At 39.7% G+C, this 20,028-nt stretch overlaps 1 protein-coding gene across 4 annotated transcripts in view; it reads left to right on the plus strand.

Moving 5' to 3' along the window:
* The window catches only part of LOC147164633 (hyccin 2), a 34,009-nt gene that overhangs the window by 770 nt on the left and 13,211 nt on the right, over nt 1–20,028 (plus strand). For all 4 annotated transcript variants that reach the window (XM_086090733.1, XM_086090735.1, XM_086090734.1 and 1 more), the window contains exons 2-7: nt 10,932–11,008; nt 12,587–12,663; nt 13,712–13,813; nt 15,233–15,412; nt 17,927–18,007; nt 19,687–19,802. In XM_086090733.1, the coding sequence (XP_085946859.1) occupies nt 12,613–12,663; nt 13,712–13,813; nt 15,233–15,412; nt 17,927–18,007; nt 19,687–19,802 (530 nt within the window). In that variant the 5' untranslated portion in view covers nt 10,932–11,008; nt 12,587–12,612. The remainder of the gene's footprint in view (nt 1–10,931; nt 11,009–12,586; nt 12,664–13,711; nt 13,814–15,232; nt 15,413–17,926; nt 18,008–19,686; nt 19,803–20,028) is intronic.

Genomic DNA, 20,028 nt, shown 5'->3' on the forward strand with positions numbered 1-20,028 from the left:
TGCCTTTAATGTCTTCTGTCAACACATCTTCTGTATTAAATATCATGCAGGTGTACCTAATGTTATGGTTGTTGTGACTGCCATGTTTGTATGCCTGAATGATTGAGAGCCACTGAGATTTATAAAAAAAAAAAAAAGTTATTGCAATAATAAATACAATTTCAGACAATTGTTATGATCTTACAAGAAACTTGCAATTTTGCAAAAATACAGTAGTAATTTTACCAGGAAAGGGGGATATTACGAGGTAGCACTTGTGTAAAAATGTAAAATTATCATTATGGCAGTTGTGTTTTGCGAAAGCAGCAAACATTTATTACTATATTAATAAGAAAAAGTTGTAAATTTCTAAGGATAATCATGAAATCAAAGGGCTATAACCAAGGAGCAATTGTGTGAGAAAGTATAATAATATTATTTAGGTAACATTCTAGTATGAGAACGTAATCATTGAACGGGGAAAAAATGTTATGAGAAAAGATTGTAATTTTCGCAGGGAAAGTTGCATCAAAAATCATTTGAATAATGTCACAATTTTACAAAAACAATCTTGTTATAGTACAAAAGAGGAAATAAGTCAAATATTTATGAGGCTAAAGTAATATTACAAGAATTAAGTTATACTTTGGAAAATGTACACATAAATTCGAAAAATATGAAGATTTTTTTTAAATGTGACAATAATTTAATGATAATATATTCGAAATTTTTGAACAACATACTGTAGCCCTTTTAATTATTGCAAATAATATGTTTGGATATTACAAGAATACAGTCCAAATGGTTACAAAAAATAAATTCGAACACTGCGGAAAAGGATAAGTAATTTTAACAGAAAAATATTGCATTTAAAACATGTGTCATAACTTAACAAAAAAAGTTGCGATTCAACAAAGCAAAACTACAGTAAAATGAATTAATTGTAATGTTATGTGGAAAAAATAGTAGTTTGACATAAAATAAAGTGATAGTAATAGGAGCACAAATACTTGCATTAAGCTGAAGACACAATACTCCCCCCCCCCCCTATTCATAGCCCAATTATTCCCCGATAAATGGCATGTAGGCTATGAACGAGCCGATTTTCCCGTCATTTTGCTTCGAACTTTGCAATTTATTTTGTGTTGTTGGGTTGTGAACTTTTATGAAATAAACGAGAATTTAAGATGATTTCCTGAGTTGCCTTGGAGAACTGATGTCCTGTCTGATTAAGCAGTAGCGAAGTTGACCAAAAGTTGTCTGCTAACTTCTGCTTTTCATCCACTATATTTCTCCTGTGTGGTTGTTTTACAACGGGAGCTTGAATGATTAGGTTGTTTGGTTCCCAAAGTACTTAAAGCTAACAACACCCTAAACATGAATGGCTTTTATTAATTCCCCTCATCTTTGCGTAGGCGTGTTCCTCAAATCATAGTTTCACTGGCAAAAATGTGGAACTGATGCCACGCCATCTGCTGCTTATCCTCAATTATCATCATCATCATCCCCTCCTCCACCTCCCTTTCTCTTGTCTCTGTGGTTGTGTGTTTTGGGACTATCACTAGGACAGCAGACTATTTTAGAACAGAAACTCCCAATTACCCATTTAATCTGTCTCTCTGCATCTCCTCCCGCCCAGTGACAAATGGCACCCGTGCTTAGCAGGCCTTTCAAAATGAATTGGGGGGGGAGGGGGGGCTGTTATGGCGAGGTTTCAAAAATAAATCTTCCTTTGTTGATAGCGTAAGAGCTGATGAAAGCGCTTCACATTAAACGTACGTACCGCATAAAACAAGATCACTGCAGCTCACTGGTTCTTGTTGAGAACGCAGTAAAAGGTAAAAGCCTCTTTTACAAAAGACAAAATTGCTACATCTGAGTCGTCATTTATCCGCCTTTGCCTTTTATGCAGAGGCCGCGGAGCTGGATATTGCCGCAAATGTTTGCTTTCCTACAGCAACACACCATCCCACAGTCCCCTTTCAAAGCGAGGGTTAAGAAACTATGGCCCATTGCGTTGATTTTTTTTTTTAGGCCGATGCCGATTTTAATAGTTGGCTGGAAAAACATTAAAATTACCTGATTTGGGTTTTAAACAATGGCGAATCTGCACGTAAATGTGCTTTTTGTTTCTTTTACTGTTCCCTTGGTGTTTGTGGCTCTCCTTTCCCAAATGTGAGGGCATTACAGTAGAAAGAATACAGACTAAATCCATCAAAAAAATATATAAATTGCAGCTTTCTGTGACATAGCAGGGCCGCCGTAGGTGAATTGCAATATTGTTGTGGGTAGTGCTGTCACGGTGAAATATTTTTATAATCCATTATTCAACTGATCTGATTCATTAGAATTTGACATTGAAGTGTATAGCAAAAGCATTTTTCCTGATTACTGTTTATTAACCAGTGATTGGTGTTTATTTCACACTTTTTATTCGTATAGTGATAAAAAAAAAAACGGGGGGACTAATGTTTTACTATTTTACCGGTTTCTTTATTGTTTTCTGAAGTAAATAACAGATGGTTGCAAATGCCTTATTCTGATTAAACAATGAAGATGATCAGTTATCTTTCATGAAGGACTACAGAAATCCGTGAACAATTACTGTTGATTTGCTGAAATCTGAGGATTGGGACAATTTTGGAAAAAAAAATGGCTCCAAACAGTTACTCGATTATTCAAATAGCTGTCGATGAATTTGATAATCGATTACTTATCGATGAATTTTGACAGCGCTAATTGTGGGGGAACCCTGTATAGACGTGTGAGGTATAACATACTGCACTCGTTGCGCTGTGATGATTGTGTTATTACAACAGGGCGGGAGACACGAGTGTAATGTAAAATGTCACACCCCTGTCTCGTCTTTCGGGCATTCCTTTGCACATTGGCGCCACTACTGTTATGGCTTCTCATACTACCTCCTCATTCCGTGTTAGTCAACAATGGTGAATTGGATCCTTTGCCCTGACTTCCATTTAGGGTCAGTTACCACACAGTGATGCATGAAAATGCGAGTGTGAGCTTTTTACCCAAAGTTAGCTGGGAATGGATACAGTCCTAGCTCCCGACAACTCTGAACCGGTTAATAATTCATGGAAAATGGATGGACAGGTTGTTGAGAGCAGACTGAATCAACAGCGTACAACAGTGCAAAAGTGTAACACAGGTGTGATTGTAGTGCGACAGAGTTAACGGAAACAAAACAATGTGCATGAAGCGCCGAAGTGCATTGGCTCCCTCCTTCCTGTGGCAACTCGCTCACCCAAAGGATCAAAGCTGTAATTAGCTGACATGGATTAGTAGCGGGGACTGTTTTCCACTGCGCCTGCCCCCATAGACGCAGCGGATCACACAAGCTTCAAGCCCACTGATGGTCCCCTACGACGTCCACATTGGAAGAAACTAGTCAAATGTGATTTTTTTTTTGTGTGCTCTTCCTGAGAGCTTTCAGATAAGAGACTCCAAGACATCATGCGCACCTTACCTGTGAAGCGCTTCTATCTTTGAATGTGTCAGAATTTGCATTAGTCTTTTTCCCCTTGCCTCTAAATGTGCTTTTGGTGCGCATAAAAGCCATAGTGGAATCATTTTCGGCAGGTTGCGTGCACATGCTTGACAGTCGGCTGGATGTGACTCACTGCTTTGCCATGTATCATGCCTGGCCGTGTTTTGGCTGCCACTACAATCTGCACAGCAGCAGCCATTCTTTGATTATCTTTCTGTCAGGATGCCCAGCAATGAAGCATAAAATACTCTAGATTAAATGACAGAGTGCATAATTGATTGATACCTGTAAGTACATCAATGAGAGCATCCAGAAAGCACATGTCCGAGACCAAGAGCAAACAGTTCAATGACTGTCTGGTCCCAAAGTCCTTGGTTACAGCCAGGACTGTTTGGTTGGGAAAATAAATACATAAATAAACTTATTAGTGGAACCTATCAGTCTCTCTCCCTAAAGATTGTTCTGATTTCAAAACAGTTTTAAAGCATTTTAAAAATCGATTTATCCAAAATCTTGTTCTTGCACTGTCCTTTCTTTTAGTAATTTTAGTGATCTACAAACACTCATTTTGGTCACCGGACAAAGTAAGCCCACAAACTCAACACAAGCTTCTTAGAAAAAAGGAACAGGGCAAATAATAGACAGAAGAAGAGCCAACAACTTCCAAGAAAAATAAAAGCTGTATTTAAGAGACAAGATCAGTAGTCCTACTTAAAGTACAGATTTATTGCAAGTTGACTTGCAGGCACCAAACCCTTTCTGCGTAATATGTTGTGACAGGCTGGCAAATGAGGCAATGAAGCCGTCAAAACTGCTTTGGCACACCAAACCCAAACACTCGGCATTAAAAGGCAATCCTTAGAAATTTTCTTGAAAGAAAGAACAAATCCTCTTAAGATGGGAGTAGCTCGTTGAAGAAAAACAGACACAGGCATCCCGCTAATTGCAACAACCATATTCACTTTTATGCTGTGTTGTGTATTTAATCATTTGCTTTCATTTATTTCTATGCTGATCTGTAAAAATATGTTCGAACAACATGAAACCGGTCCATGGTGGAAAAATGGTAGAACACAGCAGTTACAGAAAATGGATGGATGTTAGGTCCCAATGGAAAACAGGAAACAACAATCCGAAAAGGTGTATTCACTGATAAATGACAACCTCTTAAAGTTATTTTGTAAAGCTATATTAAAACGTGTAGACCCAGCCTTAACATAGCGTCATGTAAATACATTATTCACCCATTTTCTTTCTCTTAACCACCCATGTTAAAGCAACTTTTTTTTCTGTCCAAATAAGTGTTGCCGTAAAGCCAATAAAGAAGGTGCGCGATATTTGATTTAATACATCCTACCCGGCGCTCACAGAAACCAATTTTAATGCGACAGGGTTGTCAGTGTTAGGTAACATCATCAGGCATCACCCTCCACTCCGTTCTCGCCGGCACGCTCTGCCGGTCACGACTCCCTGTCAGTCCAAAGTTGAACTGTCGCCAAAGCCCGGGTGATCCATGGAGCCTTTGAATTAGCGCCAGCTATTTGATGTCCAGATGGGATTGGAAATACGTGGAAGGAAAGCATAGGAGAGAGCACTGGGGAGCGCGGCGCCTGTTAACAAACGTGCTCTGGAACGCGACGTGGAGCATTAAAAGGATAATAACATCGGGAGTGGTCTCACTAATGCTTATTAGTTTGGCTACAGTTAGTTGCTGAGGGCATTTTGTCATTGTTACGCTAGTATTTACACCAGCCGCAGTGCACTTTTGTGGAGCCAAAATGTAAATCTCATCATCATGGTTTTAATGCAAGACGCTGTGCTCTCAGGACCAGCACTGAGTATGCACCCACTCCTTTTGTGCTCCCCCGTCGCTCTCAGCTATCCCTTTTGCGATTTAAAAGCCTGTGTTGTGCCTTGTGGTCGGCATGCTCAAGGTCAACCTTTGTTGAGGCTTGCTTGGCAGCCCGTGTCGCAGCAATGCCGCTCGCGCCCCCAAATGTGTATCATCGGGTTGATTATTTATGATGACTGAGTCTAATGTTAAATGATGGGTAAACTCTGGGCTTAGACATGCTATGATTTATTTATTGAGGGAAATGGAGAATCAATTGCATCTTTACAATACCCAGCACTCTTGTCTTCCATGTTTCCACCCAACAGGTCAGTACAGTTCACTTCAGGTTGCCATGGGTTGGAATGATGTCTGGATCTGACTCACTGGGTGTTGTGTATGAGCTTTATCCATCCCATCCCATCCATTATCTGTTGTCCGCATTAGGTCCTCATGGGTAATTGGAGCTAACTGGGCGAGAGATGGGGCACACATTCGATTGGACACATAGACCAATGACCATTCCGACTCACATTCCCACCTATGGACAATTTAGTCTTTAGTCCACCCAATATTCATATTCACTTATTGCAGCATTCATCCACACTCTTGGCTGTTAAGGTATCTGAATGCATAAGACTCGTGAATGCTTGAGATCTGTTTAAAAATACTTGTTTTTTGGGGGGGTCTTTGAATCTCTAGTTTGTGTCATGTCTATTACAGACAAGCATTTGCAGCATTGTTTAATGCCTGATCTATGGTCTTTATGGGTTCTTTAGCGCCAATATAAACAGATCTTTTAAAGTAAGATTAGTGCTCAACAGAGCACAGAATCCACCAAGGCCAACAAAGCCGGCCTATCTGAAAGTCATGAGTTTTCAAGTCTTTTCAGCTCCTTTTCATGGATCCCGCTGGCCTGCTTTGCCCCGCTGCAAGTTGACTGTGACAAACAGTGAAAATACATTATTCTTCCCATCCCAGTATTGTTCTTGGCAAAATAATGGTGCTTTCTTGGGGCTTAAATAACATGGATGTAGCTCATCTCCACATGCCTAATGTCACGTTCTTCTTTCAACGGCAAGCTAGTTGCGACCGAGTCAACAGCGCCGTTGCTGCACTCCATTTTGCCTCAATTGCTTCTTGACACAATTACAGTGATCAAAATTAGCACGATGGAATGGAAAGAATTCTAAACAATCAGTTCATTGATTATTATTCCCATCGCATTTCAATACATTTATCGAGAACCTTATTAAAAAAAAAGGCAAGTACTCGCTGGGCACATATTCCAGCTCACCACAGAGTTTCATGAAGATACATTTTTTGCCTAACAAACGGAAATCCAAACAATATCCCTCCCCTCACTCGGAGCTAATACATGCTAAGAACATTGTCCACTGTGCATGCATATGCCACGACACATAGTGTTTACATTCAAGTCTTCTATGAAAGTCTCAAGCTGAGGCAGTATGCTGCTGGTGTTCACCTGCGCTCTCAGTCTCTCTGCAATCTGCATGTTTGTTGTGGCTCGCCCTGTCTAATTGGTGGAACCCTGTGTGTACCGTGTGTGCGCAAGAGGGAGGGATCGTGTGTTGCAACATGGGCCCATCCCAACACGTCTGGCCCTGCAGCTGCAGTTGCTAATTTTAGCCCTGGATGTGCGTACGCCTCAGTTCCCCTCGCCTGCCCTATGAGCATTGAGGGAAGGATGATGCTGAGAGTGGAGATGATTCTTCTCTCCGTCTGTATCACACATTGCCATCACTGTCTGTTTTTTGTGTGTGTGTGTGTGGGTTTTTTTTTTGTGCCTTTCAGTCATTCTTGCTGAACAAGTTCAGGATATATTTAGCCCGCCCAAATATGTAATTTATTGTGTCCTGGGGGAGAATCATTGATTTGCCCAGGAACATATTGACTGTGCTTCACTCTCTGATGACATTTGCTTAGCCAAACTTCAATAGCATGTGGTTTAGACTTTGTACCTGTCCTCCTTTGTAATGCATGGATCTCCTTAAAAAATTAAGACCAATCCTTCTACACAGCTGAATTTGCTATTCATAAAGCTCTTTCTATTCCAGACAGCCCAATTCGCCGCCGAGTGGCTGGTTCTCGTAACAATTAAGAGAGGCCGACGGGGCGGCGATTACAGCCGTCGGTTTCACCGTGGTCGCGTATTAGGAGGTAATCCTCCTTCCTAAGGAAAGTGTTTGGATGAACTGTTAGTGTGTGGGTGTTCCTCGAAGACCTCTTGGCAAATAAGCATGCACCAAGAAAGGATGAGAGATTCACGGTTTCCTCTGAGTTGCAGGAATACATATGCATGTTGTTTGTTAGTTATATATGTACCTTGATGTGATGATAGATTTTGGTTGGATATTCATTTGAAGAAAAAAGGATAGTCTGAAGTGGCACAAACCGGCACACAACTTGCTCATGCTCAATAATTCATGGTTGAGTGAGCTCAGATGACCTTGGGGAAAAAAGCAATGTTGGCCTGCTGAAACTTGGCACCGCTCTTTTGGGTTTCTAACATAGTCCTTCTTGAGAGAAATCTCCTTCAATGCAATTCAGTTCTTTTTAGTACCTTGTGTATATAGTGGTGGTGGTATTATATTTAACTATTGCACAGAGTAGTACCAGCTATTTTTAAAGGTGTTGGCCTAAATATCTATGATGCATGTTTTTAAGTAATTACTAATAAATGTATCATTATTATCACGTTTTACTTAAAGCTCTGGGAGGTTTCAAATTTGAATCTCAGCTCAGGCCTTCCTGTTTGGAGGAGAGAACTCCTCACTGACTTCCTTGCTTTCCTTTCAGATTGTTCTATACTTGATTTTATCCAATCACTAATTATTTTTGGGTTAACGTTGAAGTGCTCAGTAATTTCAGATTTAAAGTGGAGGCTCCTACTTGAGGAGATATGGTAGTACCAAGATCTCGATCCAGATTCAGTCTGTGAAATAGGTGTGTAAGTAATATAAAGATGCGAGTCCAGGATTTTTCAAAACTAGGCAAATTGTCCCAACAAAAGTCATAAGAAGGGGTGGTTTCGCTCTAAAGATCATTTCTGGTAAAGTCTCTTCCGCCTAACTGCAGCTTGGGTCGACAATGTCTCTGTCTTGGTTTATCCAGAGTTTGAACACCCTGGTTTAATGAGTTACTTAGTGTTAGAACTAGAATTGCATCATCAGTGTGTATGTGTAATGAATAGAGTATTCTTCGATTTTTGGCGGCAGACCCACTCAGTATCTACAAGTAAGCTATGAGGAAATTGACTTATTGCGTTGTATTCATTATATTTATTTATTTTTAATTAAGTTGAACTTAGCTTATTCACATATCATACTCATTTTTAAATTGCATACTGCTTTTCCACTGTATTATACCTGTTTAGCTTGACTCTGGTTGCCATTAGTGCTATTTCGTTGGCAAAAGATGATGCTACCAGCCAGTACTAATTCTAAAACGAATAGAAGTGAACCCTGGCTGAACAGGGTTCAGTGACGCTTCAGTGAGCAACTAACATTTGAGGATGGAAGACCAACATTAAAATGCATGACATTACTGTACCTTAGCTATGGCCACAACTGTATTGTACTACTACTTCATAGTCATCACTTTGCTGTCTCGCACCATTTTCTTGCTGCCTTACTGTGGCCATTAAGAACATGCTGTAAATTGGTGACTTGAAATATTTAATCTTATAAAGGCACTAAATGGACTGAACCGAATTGGGTACTTGAATCTGTTGTCTAAGTGTTTTAGTGATGTATCCAATCCATTGTGTGTTTACAACTCTGTGATAAGACTGCGTCTATAGTGGATTCCTAATTGCATCAATTATATTCAAGACAGTTGGCTGTTTCAATGGAAAGCCTTGCACTAGTGAGACTACACATCAACAAAGAAATAACACATTTTGCCTTCTGATGTCCATTAGTTGGCTTTGTTCCAACTATGTGCACTACTTAGCAGTATGTTTTTTTTAATGCCATTGTAATAGAGTTTGAAGTATGGTAAACAGGATGGGTTGGTCCTTTGCTAGTCCTTTGTAAACACTGCTGTAGACAATAAGCCAATCTTGTATATTGAAAGTGTGGCCGATTTAGGGAAGTTTGCGTATTGTCATTTGTCGGACCCCTTTATGTGTGTGACATAATCATAGTGGTGGTATTTTAACAGTGACAGCTCGTTGGTGAGCTAAATACTGTATTGGGATAATGGCTTGCCGGGGCGGCTGAAACCCCCCCCCAACATAATTGAATATGGTGCTGTTGTGAACACAACAGAAAACCAAATGTTCTTGCCACAGTGAGTCTTTTTTGAATGATTTATTCTCAAGGCAGATTTGGATGTGCTCCAGCCACTCTATGACGAACTAAAACTGTTAAATAACACTTAGGTGAACCCATCCACGACCACAACTTGACCCACCTTCAAAATGTGTGTTTCAAATAATGACTGTACATGTAACATACATTTAAAATACGGCATAGTCCTCAATCACGCAAAGAAAGCTTTTGAGGCTGCTCACATGACCAGCGGTGCTTTATGCTCAATGTTAATGCCAGTGTGTTATTCTGATAACATAATGTGCTTTTTTGATGTTTAGCCTTATTACTGACTGAGTTAGCATATTTAACATCAAAGCTAAATGGGTGGTTTGGGCTGACAGGAAAAAAGAGCTCTCACTAGATAGGATGCGCTTCAACTCTAGTAGACAGACGTAACTGGTTCTCTGCACTTTCCTTTGAGGTGCGTTTCTATGTAAGAGCCCTTTAGATTAACACAAGGTTGCTTCCTAAATACTTGATCAGCTGACGTGCTCAGATATGTGTGCATCCAAGGAATAAGCGACATACGCTCTTTCGCTTGAGTCCTGATTTGGTAAAAAAAATATTAGTATAAGCGGCTTCTCCTGTGCCATCTCTCAAAATAAGTACTTTTCAATGCAAATAATTCACTCATCGGTTTTGACCCGAAACTCAACATGTTCCTGACTTTTACAGTTGAGTTATTTTTAGCATCCCAACACCCATTTTTTTCATGCTAAACTTGTCTAACGTGAGTAGAGGGCTTTTCAAAGAGTCACAGCAACCATCTGTTTACTTTAGTCTCTGTGTACATTGTCTCACCTTCAGGCACAAACATTAGTAAACTAACAGGAGTAGTAGTCGTCATAGTGAACTCATTTCAATTCAGGCAATTCGTTGATATGTCTTCAATGTTATTAGGCTCACGATTTTCCAAATGTATTTACACATTGAAGTAAGTAGGGGTTAAATGATGTCAGATTTTTGTTTTGTTTGGAGTCTACACTGTGGTGGCGATAGTTGAATATACAAGCACACTCTCTCCGCCATAGACATATGCTCTCTGCCAACCTCTGATGCAGTCGCCCTACCACTCGACTAGAGCTGCACAATATTTGCCTGTCGGAGTATTTCAGTCAGTCAGAAACGAGTTATTTATTTGTATTAGTCACAGTGTCAGTTGAAAATAAGACTTTTTCATCTGCTGTCTCTGCCAGCTGTGTGTATCCAGTTAAATAATTATTTAAAACACAGGCATGTTTCTGCTAATTGTTGATCATGTCTGCGCTTCTCTCAGGTGACCTTCAACGATGTGTGACATAGTTGGAAACCATTCGACGCTCCCTGTGGAGATCTGAGTTGTCGCTCACCGAGGTAAGAAAACAAAAGGCATACAGTATTCACCTAACTCATCTTGCAAACAAATTCTCTGGTGAACTAGTGTGCAGTCTTGAGCCGGATACACACATACGGATTTTTAGCATCTTAACGAATTTTGAGTTTGTTGTTCTGCTACACTCACTATTGATTTGTGACAGGAATATCAGACTGAATTACGTTTACGATTGTCAGTCCCAACTGTTTTTCGAGCAGTTCAGATGAGGAGGAAAAATCCATTGTAACTCATCATAGGATTATCACTGAAGATAATCGTTTAGACACATCCCATAATCGGGCATATACTGAGTGTATTTGGAAGGTGGTGGTTATTGGTATGCGTGCACTATATCAGATGCTTCTCGGGCATTGTAAACAAGTTCCCGGCACACAAGTATTAAATAAGAACAGAAAAGTTATAGCCACCTTTGTGCTTGCTCCACATTGTTGTGTGCGTCCATTTTTTTTTATGTACCTGGATGCTATGCACCTTCAGATAGATTTAGTTTGCCTCTGTCCATCCTGCCTGGGTTATTTTCATTTCTCTGTATTTTGTGTCATAATATCCCTTCAATTTTGTTTTAAACTCCACTGTATCTTGATGTATATTGTTATAGTATTTAACAATCCAGTATATACATAACATAACTAGGTATGGGATGATATTTGGTTCTGTATGATAACCGTGAGCAAAGATGTTGCTGTATCATGATTTATGGTATTAAAATTCCAGCTCTAAAAATGTCCTTTTTTGAAATATTTGGGTCAATAAAAACAGCATTTTTTCCATTGACCACAATCGATACTATTTTTCAACAAAATATCGAATGTTTGGTTCATTAAGAAACATGTATTATTTTAAGTAAAACAATTAATTTTTTTATTCTGTTTTAATTCTTCTTAGTAAGTCACAGTGTCTCCTAAACTGATATTTTTAGAACATACTTGTAGGCTACTCATGTTGTCCTTTGGGGCTAACTAGTACCCGCTGGCACCATGTTTAAAAAAAGGGAATCTGGCCTCTCATAATTAACTCTGCAAGCAGCCAATCATATTGCAGTGGTACGTTGTCTGCTTTGGATTCCCCTAAAAAAAAGCTCATTACCTTACGTACAGTTTCCGCGGTTATTGAAACCTTGACTTTTTAAAACCACAAAAGGGGGATGGCCCATATGGATGCCGCGGCGATGGTTGTTACTCATTGATGCATGGTGACAGGTGAGGTCAGCAATGCGTTACGTAACAGTGCGGCCAGCGGCATGCTGTGAGTCACTATCTCCTCTTCTATTTTATTTGGAGGTGTTATCAGAAATAAAAATAAGGGTACAAGAATGTTTTATAATTAGTTATTATTATTCGTTTTTTTCTGACAATGTTACTTAAACATACTGTATAGCTGAATCGTGAATACCATCCATTTCAACCTGGGTCATACAGTTTCCATTATAAAACATTTATTTACTGTACAGGCATTTATTTGCGATCCCCCCCGATGTATAAATACAGGCATATTATTGACTGAGTGGCTTTCATCAACGTCAACTGGGTGTTTACGTTTTCTTATCTTTTCACCAGGCAGCTGTGTGGTGTCTCTGAAGAAGATGCTGGGTTCAGAGCGCGGAGTTGTTGAAGAATGGCTCTCGGAATTCAAGGTAGTACCATCTTCTTTTGCCGATTCAGTTGTAACTCCTATTAATTGATCATTAACCTTACAGATCTTTGGATTCTTTAATTATTATAATATTTTTGTTTTACTATCTTTGTGGGGCCATCTCATTGACATAATGCATTTCCTAGCCCCTTCCCCCTAACCCCAACCATCAAAAATGATTGTCTACCCCTATTCCTTACCGTAACCTCAACCATAACACAATTTAAACCTAAACTCTAAAACCAAGTCTTGACCCTCAAAAAGAGGTCTAAACTTGTGGGGCCCAGCAAAATGGCCCCACACGGACAGGAGGGGCACAACTCTGTGAAATGCCGAAATGTTGGCCCCACTATGCAACAAAAATAAGACCACACACACATACATACACACACTGTATGTAATTTAAGCAAAAAACAATGTCAAGGTTTGGCATTCATGAACATTTGCAATTTTTCGTTAATGGTAGTTTCTCCTGAATTAATACATCCACGAGCAGTTTAGAGTTTTGTATTCTGAATAAAGCATTAAGAAAGAGATAGCCGCTATGGCCACGGTTACAACAGAAAGAAAATGTGAAAAAGGCATGACTCATTGTGTGAGTGGTGAAGAGCAGCACGCTGTGATGGATCGTACAAAAGGCTGCACTCTGAGGTTCAATCTGCCTCTTCTAATTTGATGTCAAGAACTCCTTTTCTTGAGTGGATCCATTTTCATCACCATGGCCAATTATAGGATCCTGTCACTGATTTCTTCACATATTCCAGAATGCTTTTGACATTGCCGTCAATGAGAGGCGATTTTTCATTGCCATTATTCTGCCCTGTCTCACAAGGGGAAAAGAATATCAAATGTTTAACTGATTTGATTTTCAGAGACTGGAGCATCTTCTCGATTTGACTAAATTCTGTTTTAAATGTATGTAAATGGTGAAATGCTGCTGTCTCCTTGCGTCATAGCGCCGGTAGTATTTTAAGAAAATGTCGTCATGTGTCATCATCACTCAAACTGACACTGTTTTCTCTTCTTTCTTTTTTTCCACTTTTGCCCAGTCCTTACCAGATACCCAACTCTCAAGTTATGCCGGCAGCCTTCATTTGAAGAAATCCTTGGTGCCAGCGCTGTACAGGGTCATCCAGGATCCGGGCAACGAGGTGACGCATAATAGCAAATACACATAGTAATGCGAGATGAAATTAGACAAAAGCTGAAATTCAGTGTCCAATATTTTATGTATAGGAATCGGTGTAAAATGTCCAATTGATTAAACATGGTGGTAAACACACCAGGAGCTTTTTTCCCTATATACTGCATTGTACAGTAATCCAAAGCTATCAGTTCCCTGGGTCAAGTTTACCTACAATTTATTCTTATGGAACAGTAATTCCCATAGAAAATAATGTAAACAGAAAACAAAATAATCTAATAAAAATCTTCTAGTGTTAGTCTCCATTATATGGCTCGAATTAACTGTACTGACAATGTTTTAAGTACCATTATAACATTCTTAATTGGCAGACAAGTCTAAGAAGATCAAAATTGGGTTCCCTGCTCATTGGCATTATGGAAACAAATGTGGAGAGGAAGATTACTTGTTTTAATTGTTGACTTATCGTTCCTTTAACTATATAGACACATGTCCAGCTTTTGTACCTCTATTGCAATTACGTTCCAATTATATGGTTGCCATCAATTTTTTTTCTCTTTGCCATCATTGGAACACCTCTCTGTTAGCAAAAACAAAATAACACACCAAAAAAAGCAAAACAAGTTGTGGAGGTTACCCTTGAGATGCTCACTGTGTTTTGTTGTTGTTGTTTTTTGGTGCAACATCAGTGCGTAAACATTTTTGGCGTTTGACTCTGATGGAATTAATACAAAAAAATGTGAAGCTATGTTTTTTTTCCCCCTGTGATTTCTGTGCTAGCAAATTCACCTTCTACATTTTTTGTATGTGTCACTTGAAGACAATCTGATGAAAGGCCAGAGACACTCATTGATATGGAACTCTAATTTTACACTAGTGATTCAGTGGGAGAATCCAATTATCATGGCAGCCCTTTTTCTCGCTTTTCCTTCATGGTCAAATTTCATATCAACCAACCGCAGACTTAATTTAATTCAAAATCTCAGAGCTGCCTGTGCAATCCCATTAGTGATCCAATAGAGACAGGACGTTTGCATGTGTGTGTGTATGTACAAAATGGACAGATGTCAATGACCCGTTGGGAGAAAAATTATGTGCATGTACATAAGAGTGCTCTTTGGACTAAAGAGTTAATCACCACTAAAAGGTCCAAACAGTAGAACGCTGGCTGCTCCTTCTAAGACCCTCCTGACTTTCATTATGGTGATTTACTCCCTTACTCCTCCACACCTCCCATCATTGACTAGACTTTGCCCCCAAGCCTCACTCGCTTATATCAAGAGGATGCGCATCCATGGTTGAAGGCTATGATACTCGAACTGGAAAAAAAAGAGTGACCAGCGTGCATTCAACCTCACCAGATCAGCGCATTAGCCATAGGCACAGATTCATATGTTCTTACACATGTCCGTTTTCATCCATCCAGCTGTTGGAGCCCGTGTGTCACCAGCTGTTCGAGCTATACCGCAGCTCCGAGGACCGCCTGCGGCGTTTCACAATGCAGTTTCTGCCCGAGCTGGTGTGGGTGTATCTTCGAGTCACGGCCAGCAGAGATCGTCAGAGCAATGGCTGCATTGAGGCCCTCCTCCTGGGCATCTACAACCTGGTGGGTGTCACTTCGCAACCTTATCCCAAAATTGAACAAAGTTATTTTTTTCCTCAAAACTTTATACGCAACCCGACCCGAACTTGACTCACATTATTGAGGATGAATCAGCATTCTGATGAGTGACAGTAAATGTGTAATGTCTTTCAACAACAATTTTGGTCCACTTAAATGGTTAGAAGCTGAATAGAGATCTAATGTGGAAAGTTCCAAGCGGCATAGTAAAACACCGTTAAGCTCCGAGACAGGTGCTCCATTTCTATGACCTGAAAGACAACCTACAGGGAGGGAAAACCCCAGCTAATGGGCCGCGGTTAGATTGCATCACCAGGAAAGCTCACCTTGAAAATGTGCGAAGAGTCGATTGAGGGAGAGAGACATGTCAATAGATAGCACTCCATTTCAGCCGATGCTGCTAAAAGTACATACATGCATAATTTATTCCTCTCTTTCTACACACATGTAGTATGCCTCACACGCACATGCCACTCTATTCATTCCTGGGCTGTGATAAACAGCTTGATTCTTCGCCATGCCACACGCAAGCACATACCAATGAGGAATGGACTAACAGTGTCAGGAGGAATTGAACCTGTTTGGCATCATAGTCTACTAAAATATAGATAGGAATCAGTGGTGGTTTTAATAAAGCTATTGGTGTTTCTCTCTTCAAATTACTGCAATCCTAAAATCCGCTTACCGGTATTGGTCCTTATTAACAAATTGATTGTGATGATTTTCTGCTCACTCCATCCAGACTCTTGTCCCCTCTTTTACTGTAAAAACTCAAATGGATCCATTTTGCCTTGTAACATAGCGAAAATTTGTTTAGCCCCCCCAAATCCTCTTCACACTTTGAAAAGCGCAGATCTGATGATGCAATCATAACAATGTTCTTATCGGTCTTCACATGCTGAGAGACCCTAGAAACAAATGTTTATAATCCTCTTGAGCTGGTTTACAAGCAAAGGATGAATAGCAAATATCTAATATGTTTGATGAAAATTTTAAAACATGCTGTTGTACATATATGTGAATAGATTGTGTCTTTGGGGGTGTTATATTGCAAATTTTGTGACCTTCATATATATATATATATTAAAGCTCTTAATGGTCAGTCCCCACATAGGTCTCTTATTTTTACAAATTATTGTGCAATATAAAGTGTTGAAAATGGCTTGTTCTCTTTGTCGATGCAATGACTCAAAAAACGTGGTTACTTTTTTTTTTTTTTTTTTTGAAAAGTGATTATTCCGCCGGACACCAGCTATATTAGGTCATTTCCTGATGATAATGATTCGATTATGCGACGGAGTAAACCCACTCACGGCGAATTGCAGATGTCTTGCAAATTAAACATACCATTAAATAATTGAAGTGCAACAATACATTTTTCCTGTCCGAAGAAAAAATTATTATTTCTGGTCATTTTTCACAACAACACAGCATAAACAATTCGGTTACAGACATAGCACCATCTTTTTCAAGTATGTGTCCTATGAATGTTGAAAAATGTTCAAGCAGTTATATACAGTACATTGAGGAGACCACCAAACATCACATTAAAAACTCTCTTAACTGTGCAACAGCTCATAGTCGAACATCAATATCTTTTTTTAAATTTTTTTTTTTTTCTCTTTTTTTTAAGAGCTCAGTATTGTTCATTCGGAAATGTCATCATCATTGCTCTTTTTTTTTTTTTTTTTTTTTTTTTTTTAAATATATATATATATATATATACACACATATACATACATATATACATATATACATACATACATACATACATACATTTTTTTTTTTTTTTGTGTGTGTGGGTGAGTATGTGTATGTGCGTGCGTGCGTGCGTGTGTGTATTTGTTAGCTCACCAGAAAACCTATTAGAAAAAAAATCTCATACCGTTCACCTAAATCGAACACCAGGAGACCCGAGGGGACCGAAGAAAACCAAGGAAGGTGAAATCTAGCACCGACCAGACACCCCCCACCAGAACTCCTCCCCAGCCCAAGAAACATCCAGACCCCAACAAATCCAAAAAACATAAAATCAGGGAGGCCTCAAGAGACCAACGGAGAGACCGAGAAAAGGAAGGAAGGACAGACGAAGCCGCGTGAGATCCGAGACACCAGCCTCCACCGATTCAATAACCTGAGGAGGAAACAGATTGTGTCTGAGTTTCGGTAGATGCTGGTGTGGTGGATCTGGCATGCATGAACATCAATATCTGATGTTTGTGTATTGTGTTGTGAAATAGCAATGCATTTTATTGGGGTATTGATGTTTTGCCCCAACCTGTTTGTTAGGCATTTTGCCAGTTTGGTAAGTCACTTATTCCTGTTTTTGTAATTGACAGACTCCATGTAGCATTGAGCTTCACTTCAGCCCTGCAGCAGTGTGCGTGCTAATTAAGCTGTGAAGACTTACTTCTGTGATTGAGCATTAGGGACCAGATTGTTCAAAGAAATGCTCTATTGCTTTCTTGACATGGCTTCTCTGTCTTTTTCATTTATCAGGAGATTGTGGACAAAGATGGCAACAGCAAGCTCCTTTCCTTCACCATCCCCTCGTTATCCAAACCATCGATTTATCATGAGGTGAGAACAACCCTGTCCCCCATCCAGTTTTTTAACTTTAATTTCAAACTTGTCCTCTTCTACTTTGGATTAAAAAAATACAAACAATTTATTTACTGAAATGTTTGCACTTGCACTGAGGCATCTCTGATGATTCACGACCAGTCATTCATTAACATGGGTTAGTTAGTAAGATGACACCCTGGAAAAGAGCACACGTAGAGAGGAGTGCATTTCCACCTGCTCCGAGAGTTTATTATGCGTTCGTCTGCGATGACGACACGGAATGCGCGTGTGCGGCGGTGCTCGATAAGATGGCAGAGTGCGACGCAGGCGGAAGGCAAATTATAATCGTACCAGTAAGCTTGAGAGGCTTGAGCATGCATGCTGAGAATAAAGCAAACATTGCTGGCATTAGCATACCCTTGAATCGCTTCTTAAATTAATCCATCCTTCCCTCAGTGTGCAAGGTCCTGAAGAGAGAGAGAAACAACACTTTAATTTAGGGGTGATGTTAAGTGTGTGCTTCATCACAATGAAGAGGCCTAGTGATAGCAATCTCTTTTTGTTCTAATTAGTTTCTACTGAGTTATCAGAAACAGAATGGATTTGATTGTCAGTGAATGGTACATTCACAACCTGGTGCAAATATATACAGTAATAGTTATTAAAAAAATTAATACAATTTAAAAAAAAATAGATGGTAATACAATATTTCAGGTAGTGCAACTGTAATAAAGCTATAAATAGACTATAAAGAAAGAAAATACACTCTAAAAGCGGATAAATTCACACTGTCACTCACAAATCCTTTAGAATCGTTATCCTATTGATTAGTCCATCGATTACTCAAGTCTCCACTCTCTGCCAGCTCAGTTTTGCAGTAATTACATAAGACTTCTTTTTTGTCATTTTTCATCTTAAAGCGACTCCAAACCTTTGGCATCTTCATCTCCATGGACATTTGTTGTCGAAAAAGTGTGTGCAGCAAATATGGTTATAAAGGATAAATTATACTTGATAGAAATTTTTGTGTCAACTAACTTTTGTGGCCAATTTGACCCAACTTTCTGATTTCTTCTGATTGAAGTAACCCAGAAAGTTAAATTTGTTGGATTGAGGCAGCATTATTCTTTGGCCAACTGGGACTGGTGTACTCAAACAAGGTTATTCAAACCCGTTCGGTCTTGGCCAAAATTCCCCTTCCTTCTCTTGTCCCCTACTGGGTTGTGCTCACACTTAAGTACTACAGTAATTTCTGGACTAAAAGCCGCTACTTTTTTCACTTGCATTCCACCCTGCAGCTAATACAAAGGTGTGACTTATTCATTAGATCACAATGGGGTGCACTACAAAGGAAGCGCAAGAGCACCAGGCAGAGCAAAACAAACCAAGTGAGCCCAAATGCAGTAGGAGAGACAGATCGAGAGAGAGACAATTTGTGCCCTCATTATGGAAACAAAAGTAGCGGTAACATTAAAACACCCGGGTGCGGCTTATATATGCAACCAACTCGAGTATTCCCCAAATTTAGCTAGCGCGGCTTATAGTCAGGTGCGCCTTATAGTCCAGAAATTACTGTAGTTGATTTAGAAATGGTCGAAAGCCGCTCATATTACCTTGTGTCAAGCACCACTTTATTTTTTAAATGCCACTGAACATTTGCATTCATAGTGCATTTGTGTTTTCTTCATGTGTAGCCTTCAAGCCTGGGCTCCATGGCCTTGACGGAGGGAGCTCTGTGTCAACATGACCTGATCCGAGTGGTGTACAGCGGCCTCCACCCTCAGAGAGAGACATTCACGGCTCAGAACAGGTGCGCTCGTTGCTTGGAACGGACAACGTAATAGGCAGACTTGATCAAGACCGGGCCTTCCTTTGAGCACATGTGAAAATGCATCTGTCAGCCTGAAATATTGTTTGTGACAAGAAACTCCAAAGCCCCTCAAGAGTTGACGCTTCGCTGTGATGATACACGGCCAGTCGTTTACCTCCACTACACATGGTCGATTATATTATAGTGTCTTGAGGACCTCCTGCAA

The sequence above is a fragment of the Leptonotus elevatus genome, chromosome 12, assembly GCF_054856555.1.
Source record: "Leptonotus elevatus isolate MCC_2025b chromosome 12, RoL_Lele_1.0, whole genome shotgun sequence".
Classification (NCBI taxonomy): domain Eukaryota; kingdom Metazoa; phylum Chordata; class Actinopteri; order Syngnathiformes; family Syngnathidae; genus Leptonotus; species Leptonotus elevatus.